General features: G+C 35.6%; 1 protein-coding gene across 1 annotated transcript in view; it reads left to right on the top strand.

The window, feature by feature from the left end:
• The first annotated feature begins 1,193 nt into the window (after positions 1-1,193).
• LOC108360721 (uncharacterized) overlaps positions 1,194-8,346 on the top strand; it is a 44,584-nt gene continuing 37,431 nt past the window's right edge. Inside the window, exons 1-2 of the mRNA XM_017613131.1 lie at positions 1,194-1,227; positions 2,869-3,136. Of these exons, the coding sequence (XP_017468620.1) occupies positions 1,194-1,227; positions 2,869-3,136 (302 nt within the window). The remainder of the gene's footprint in view (positions 1,228-2,868; positions 3,137-8,346) is intronic.

Below are 8,346 nucleotides of genomic sequence, written 5' to 3'. Positions count from 1 at the left end.
TGGAATTTTATCTTTGAAACGCCACACTTTTCTTTGAAATCGCTTTATTAGTTCTCGTGCAATAAGCGTTTTTGTGAAGCTCTAAAAATTACAACTACAACATTTGAACATAGCCCCCATACCTTAAGGTAAGACGTATTCTACGTCAAAATTGTCTCAGTTTTTTTACCAATAGCCCAAAACAAAAATGTACAAATCTGTACCAATCGAGTGACACTGCCGAAAAATGTATGCAGTTAAAAAAAATCAAAAAATTTTCGCCAAAATTTCGAATTTATTAATAAGATTCTGAGTATGCATTTCGTAGCCCATGGAATCCTAGTGGTATACTTAAAGTGCAAATGGCTAAAAATTAAGATTGATTTTTTAGAATTTTTAAAAAAGCTCGAAATTTGTATAAAGGTTTGTTGAATTTTTTTTTAATATAGTAAAAGTTTGAAATTTGGTGTCAAAACACCTGCAACCACCCCCCTCCCCCCTAAATACGGCCTTGATCTTGCACATCTGAACAAAGAACAATATAAATTTTCGAGTGTAAAAAAGATAGCGAATTTTTTCTCTTTTCACCTGAACGTTTAATACCTGAGATCAACATTTTTTTTTGCTTTTAATTTAGAATTCATTACTTCGGCAGAATCTTAAGATAGTTTTGGATACCTTACCAAATTATTTAATGCTTCATTTGCGATGATTTTGGCTTTCTTTCGAAATCACTATTACTAGCAATGTTCAAGTTATTGAAGATTTCTTCGAAGTGTACTTCCTTTAAATTAGGTAAATTTAAACACTACTTATATAAGCGCAAAGGTTAAGGTGAATATGTAGATGAAAAGAATAAAGAAAAAGATAAAAATAAAAATAAAAGTAAAGGTAAACATAAAGAAACGAATATGAGGATGAAGATAACGACATATGAACTCGTCACACCTAGTTTTACTTACAAACGACACGATATCACATGACATGAGATCACATCACTTGACATAAAATGACACGACATGATATTATATGACATTAAATGGCATAACATCACGTGACATAACAAGATATGACATTACATCACATGATATGGCCCTACATGACTTCATATAGCATTTACATGAGATCACATCAAATCACATAAAATCGCAACGCATTACCTGACATCACATCACATAACATCTTATCACGTCATCACACCTCACATAATCAAGATGGATGGATATGCAGATGAAGAAAAGGATAAAGGCAAAGATGAAATTAAAAACGAAGATATGAAAGATAAAAGCAAAGATGAATATCAAGGTTTTTTTAGACACTTTTCTTTTATAAAGACAAATGGGATGCCGAATATGTATTTATCTCTTAAAATTTTTTTTTTAATTTTTTGCTTTCATTACCACATTACACCATAATACACCATAATTTTGGTTTTTTAATATTTCTAAAGGGAAGTGTTTTTATTCGATGAAAAAAAAACATTTGCTTTTAACTTTTTTTACAGAAATTATACGAATATATTTTCTTCATGTCAAATACTTTTTCTGTATGTATATACGGTTAATTGAGAATTTCATTGGCTTTTATTTGCCGTATTTAGTTTTACGATTGTTTAGTTAGTTCGCAAGATATACGTGATTATTTTCAGGACTGAAGATCGGTCCAGCTTTTAGAAATGTGGTCCGAATACATCAGAAAGTGAGATTAAAAGTAGAGCTGAAAGAAAGGTGAAATTAATGCAAGTTATTATCATGGCCTTATAACAAAAGACGAGAGTTAGAGGACATATTGGAACGTGTTCACGAGCAACGTTCATTATATCCTAACTGTACAAAGAAAATTTTCAATAAAGATTATTGAACCAAAATCTTACAGACTAGTCAAATATATAAATTTATCTACCTAATTTAGGTTTTGGGTCAGGTTTTTTTTTCAAAGGACTGTGAAATTTAAAGATATGATTAATTCAAAGAAATTATTTAAAAAAATCAGTGCAATGTAGAAAAACAATATGGGTAGCAAATGATGAATGACCATAATTAAAAAAAAAATATATTTGCGAATTTTCAAGGATATTTAAAGACACAATTTGCACAGTAAATTTTTCATACACATTCGTCGTTGTGCACCAAAAAATGTATTCTGTTATAATTCTACATTATTATTCTAAATTGCATTAAAACTTTTTAAATATTATTTTTGAAATAATCATATTTTTTACATTTCAAAGTCCTGACGTCGTAGAAAAAAACTAAGTACGGAGTTCTACCATAATTTACTCATAGTTTCGCGAATATATTCATTTTTTTATGTGTAAAATTTACTGCCGCACGGTGTAAATATGGGACAGCCTAATATATGTGTACCAGTGATGTTGCGAATATTTGCATTCGCATTCGTTATGCTAATGATTCGCAACATTTTACACATTCGCATTCGCATCAAACGATAAGAATGTTTTGCCAATACTAATGTGTGCATAGGCCGAGCAGCAAAATTAGTTTTTTTTTTTTAAATATAATATGCCCCTTTTGAACTTTGACTACCAAATTAAGACACCGTATAGGTTAAGCGTTCGTTTAATGTTCTAATAATTTACAAAATGTTTAAGTAATACAAAACGGTGACTTAAGTAGATTGTCTTTAGCTTTTTTAATATTATTCCTAACATTCGCATTCGCATTCGCATTGACATTGGCGAATGTGAAAAATACGACATTCGAAGCATCCCTAGTATATACATAAAATAGGTACATACCTATGTACATGCATGCGTTCGTTCAAATGTGCGCGTAATTCATTTCATCCAATTCATTTTTTGCTTACCTCAATACTAATTCTCCCTTCTTCGTTCTGTTGTTTCTCTCTTTTTCATTATTCAATTGACAGACGAGTCCATACTCTCCGAGGATCCCACACCAGCGGAAACTACACATCATTCAAGCGGTGGCTTAAGTGCCAGTGCGAGTGACAGCGGCGCGGGTGCCAGCATCGTTGCACATGGACATGATAAGCAACAGTCGACACTTCTCATATTGGCTGCCGTTGTGGCGATAGGCGCCGTCATTGTAACGTCAATTATAGTGGCGGGCATTGTAGTTGTGTGTAGGCATCGACCGCGGCCACCTGAACCGCAGGATGTGCGCAAAAGTATGCGGTAAGTATGGTCTGATGTAATAAGTAAGTATATGTACGTATGTATGTGTGCGAAGTTGGTAAATTAATTCTTTACACTGAATCAGCAGTATTAAGTAAATAGAAAATGAGTATGTGCATACATATATGTACTATATTTATGAATATACATAGTTAAACTTACTCAAATGTAGATGCGTACAATTTAAAGACTTACACGTTTTTCTCTCTAAGTATTTGAATAAAGTTTTGTAGAGAAAACAAAATGCTTTATATTATAGTTGAAACTTAAGAGAACTTTTTACTGCAATTAAGCTCTTGGTAAAACTTGGAAAAAAATGCTTTATTTCATAGAAGAAATGTTGAAAATAATTTATTTATTTAACAAATACTTAAAGTTAAGCTTTTAGTTAGGACTCAAACTTAGATATATATATGTTTCTTTCTACCTTAGAGCTAATTTGCGCACTTAAATGAAGCAAAGTTTCAAGCATATCATAATTAGTAAAATTTTTTCATAAATAAACTACTAGCAAGCAACATGCATTTCTCGCTTAAAACTGACAACCAAGTTTTCAGTAATTAAACTCGAATGAATCTGAGTCAGTGATAGTTTGGAATTTACTCACACACAATTATTCATACAAGCGCGTGTATGCACGCACATACCTAGTATAATTATAAACAAATATTAATTACCGCTGACTACTACTGCTCCACCAGATAGCTGCAGTTCAACTAAAATCAAGTTGACCAAACTAACCGCCAGCAAGGCGCATTGTGTACCTATCGTCGCCGTTGGCCAAATAAAATTTTGCAACTCTTGACGCCTCTTTAGCGCGTTCTCAAACAAGAACGAAACTCGTGTTTACACCACTTCTGAGCGAACTGCTCTCGAAAATAAATATCTTAACTGCAAGTAATTAGCAGCATTCACTTAAGCGCAAAACTTTATTATTCGCACAATTCCGCCTTCTTTGGTAGCCAGCCGCCCACAAGCACCCCAAACCGTATCAACTTCGTTCAGAGTCGCACAGATCGACGCAAATTTACGCAAAACTTCTCACGTTTCACATTAACTACGCTCCAAATGGCAATGCCTACTTTGCTGCTTGTGCATTTGCGTACGCTGACTTATCGCCTCTGTGCGACGCGGCAGTTGGCCTGCCACCAAGGATATAAACAAATATGTATATAGTTACTAACTTTAAAAGCTTTCTCCGCCAGTAACTGGATTGCTTGTTTCATTTGTTATAGCTAAGGTACACAGTATTGCAAATATCTTTTTTCTATTTTACAAGTTCTTCGCCTACTTAGTTTGTTTTCGCATTTTGCTTTTGTTCTTGTTTTGATGCAAAAAAAAACAAAAACAAACAAGTGAAAGTTTTGCGGAGCTCATGAAAAATTAAATTAATACACCACCTGTGCAGCCAGCAAGCAAGCACGGTTTACTTTGCGGTCAAACGAACCGGTTCAAGTGCGCAGGTGAGAAGTGCTTTCGGTGCACAAGAGTACATACAGACGTTTAGATAGCTGACTGTGCAAAAAAAAAAAATCTCTGTGGGCACACTGACCGCAAAGGCTATTTGTGCGAGGAAGGAAACGTTAATTACAAGTTATGCAGCAGGCTAGGACCAAAGTCTTAAAAGGAGTCTCCATTTGCATAAAAATTATGCGAAAATTATTTAGTTAGAAATTTATGGTTCCTTTTAAGTGTGCGAAAAGTGCGGACCAAGGCTATCTACATACAAGGCATGCAAACATAGGTGGCAATCAGAGATTTTTAAATTTTGCTTTTATTCGTTTTCTATGTACATATGCCTAAGTTTTGATGGAAAAATTGTGCGAAAGTGCTTAAGTGAGTGTATGAAAATCAAAAGTTTACACTTGAGTTACTCATACGCAGTGGAGTGTTTGTAGAGCTGCAGATTTTTTTAGAGGTAAATGTGCGAATAAATACTTGTATGAGCTAAAATATTTGCGAATAGTAAAGGAAATAATTAAAGGTGTGAAGTGATACTCGCATGAGGTAAAATATTTCGGTATATGTTCTCGTATGTGTATTTACACTGCAGGGAAAGCTACTAGTTGTTAACAAGAATACTACCAGTTTGCGTTTCAGCCCAACTACATTTTAAATGTTAGCAACCGATATTTTTAACATTGCGATGTCCTACGAGATGGCAATTGTCAGGCTACGCATCAACTTCTATTAGTAGAAATACTAGTAGCATCATACCAGTTGATGAGATAGTCAGCCAATTCACTTGCGGCGCTCCAACATTCGCAATGGCCGACAGAGCAAAGCACTCGCGTGGTTTGCCTGAGGTCCCTGGTTCAAGCCCTGGCGCAGGCAACATTTTTTTATCCGAGCTCACTTGTGCACAACGCATAACAGTTGTTTGTAACAGCCAAATCTAATCGAGATAGACATAGACAAATATATACATACATATGTGCTCAGAATGAAAAGAGAAATCGTCCATCAATCCTTCTGTCTGTCTGGGTACACGATAACTCGAGAAAAACTGTAGATATGTCCACGAAAGTTGATAGGTAAGTTTCCCTTTATCCAAGGTAGGTTGGGATTAAAAAGGGGAGACATAAGAAAATAACCAAGCCCACCTGCCATATAACGGTATTTCCGTAAATACTGGATCCAAATTGTTGAAAGTTGGTACGCGAAGTAGAATTTTGGCATAAAATAAGACAGTTAGGAAACTTCTTTTTTTTTTTAATGGGCGTAGCACCACCCCGCCAATAGACTCTTAATTGAGCTCGTTATGAGCATAAAAGCTTTAAAATAGGACTCCAACAAGAATGCTTAAATGATAAGAAGCCCCTGTGTTTCTTTCTTGTTAAGGTTCATCATTTATAAATGAAGTTTGGCAATCTTGCATGCAACATTTTTTATACAAAAAAAAGGGGAGACTTCTTCGTATCGGCGAAGATTACCTTTAAAGTATGTAAAATAACGTTACCATTTATGTACATAAAATGGAAATTAAATAATGTAAACTGGCGTCTCCTCATCAATGTCCAGCCGGTTGCTCTTCTATATTTTATTTTTTCCTTTCGTCATCGTCGGTGATAGCAAACTGGTGACAATCCTCCTTAAAAATATTTTCGGCAATAAACTTTCCTAAACCTCCGCAGCTTGATACCTATATTGCAATTAATCAATTTGTCTTATCAATTAAATTAAATTAAAACTTTCGAACAAGTAGCAATCTTCCACAAAAATATTTTCAGCTGTAAGTCTTTTCAAACCTCTTCATTTTAACAGCCATATTGGAATACTTAGTTTACCTTAACTGAAATTTTCAAACAGGTGGCAACTCTTTTTTTCTTTCTATATTTTAGGTTAGACTAATCGCTTTATTACGAATAACGGTTTTTATTTCTTTAGCTTACCTTTAGGAGGTAATGCAATCACAATGCTCAAAAACGGGAGATCGTATATTTATTGTAAATACATACATACATACATTTGTATCGAAGTCAGTAGCTCATGAATGCTAAGCACTTATAACAAATATTCTACACTAAAGCTGTATTACAAAGCAACAGCATCTCAAACTCAGCACAACCATAGCACTTTTCAAACAACTCAATTCACCCGACAATGCTTAGCTGGGCGTGAGCAAGTCATTAGATGGGTATTTATTTTCTGATGCAAACATTTAAGTTTTTCGCTCGGCTTGTGCAGCAATTAACTAGTTGGCCAGTATTTCAGCTGCTGAGTGGCTTTGTGTGAATTTCAATTAACTTAATCAATCTACAACAATACAAAATTGCTTATCGTTGATGTGCGGCAACTTTGTTATATGCGGGCGCTCGCGCCCACTACCACGTACGCCCTCGGGAACAAGTTTACACAGACATATTTAGTACATACGTATGTATGTACTACGAAGCATATAGAAAGATTTCAGTACATAAAGGCATACATATCTATGCAGTGGCTGAAACTAAAAAAAGTGCGCCCTGTCCACTTTCTGCGCCTCACCCTTTACACACAATGCACATTCAAATACTCAGTTGTGCGTTGATGGGTGGGTTAGTGGAAAAAAAGGAAAAAATACAAGTAAATACAAGTTGGGCGCACCATGTAATAGTAGTTACACGCAGATAAGCTCCACCATCCGAACTACATTCCTTTTGATGTGGACTTATGGTGCACTAAACTATACATACATATATGCCACGCTGTATTTGCTTCGCTCGGTCGTATCCATTGGATTATCTAATACCCGGTAATTATTTTAATTGGACTCATCAAAAGCATGGAAAAACGCATCAATTTAGATAGAAATCTCACTTGTCCGGTCACCAGTCCGGCTGTCTCTGATTTTCTATGCAGCCGTCTGTCTTGCAGCTGCCACAATCCACCTCTCCTGTGTGTGTACATCGCAGTGTTTGCTGCGTCTAGCAGGCATCCCAACATATTAGGGTTACCAACGGTGCAAAGCACCTGGTGTGGTGGCTCTTGTGGCAATGACGCAGCGTATGGGATGCCTAGCCCCTAAAGGTACAGTACATCTGCAGCGCAAACATTCATACCTACATACATACATATATAAGTATGTATATGTATGTATGTATGTCTTCTGCTGTAAGTGTGCTGCTGCGTATGCTTTTTGCTTTGTGTAGTTGCTGTGCAAAATAGCCGCAGTGCGCACCTCGGCCGCCGCGCCACCTACTCCTGCCAGCCAGCCGCACGAGCAGTAAATAATAACGACACCTTATTTTAGCTAAAATTAACTTTAAATTAAGCTAATCATAGCAGAGTGAAGAAGTGCCAGGTGATGATGATGATGATGAAGGGTGAATGCATGCAGATAAAATGAACAAAGGCCATAAGCAGCTGCGAAAGCAAAGGACGATGAAAAAAAAACAAGAAACAAAAAAAAAAAAACAGAACAAATTTGAAAGACAGTAAACAATATGACGCACTGATGAGGGTGAGACAAAAGCAAAGCCTAACAAGTTGTAAAGAAACTAAGTTAATTTGTACGGTTGTAGGAGAGCTGTCAACTCGCAGTTGAAGGACGCATGAATTATGTTTGCGAAAATGGCGTGTTTACCAAAGGAAAGGATTTTCGGCATATAATGTAATTATACCCGAGCGCACTTGTGCACAAGGGTATATTAATTTTGTTCACATAACGGTTGTTTGTAACAGCCAAAACGAATCGAGATAGATATAGACAAATGTATACATAAATGATC

The sequence above is a fragment of the Rhagoletis zephyria genome, unplaced genomic scaffold (assembly GCF_001687245.7).
Source record: "Rhagoletis zephyria isolate East Lansing unplaced genomic scaffold, Rhagoletis_zephyria_1.1 Rzeph_scaffold_00615, whole genome shotgun sequence".
Taxonomy (NCBI): Eukaryota; Metazoa; Arthropoda; class Insecta; order Diptera; family Tephritidae; genus Rhagoletis; species Rhagoletis zephyria.
The sequence above is the reverse complement of the archived record's forward strand: the minus strand, read 5'-3'. Positions and strand labels throughout refer to the sequence as shown.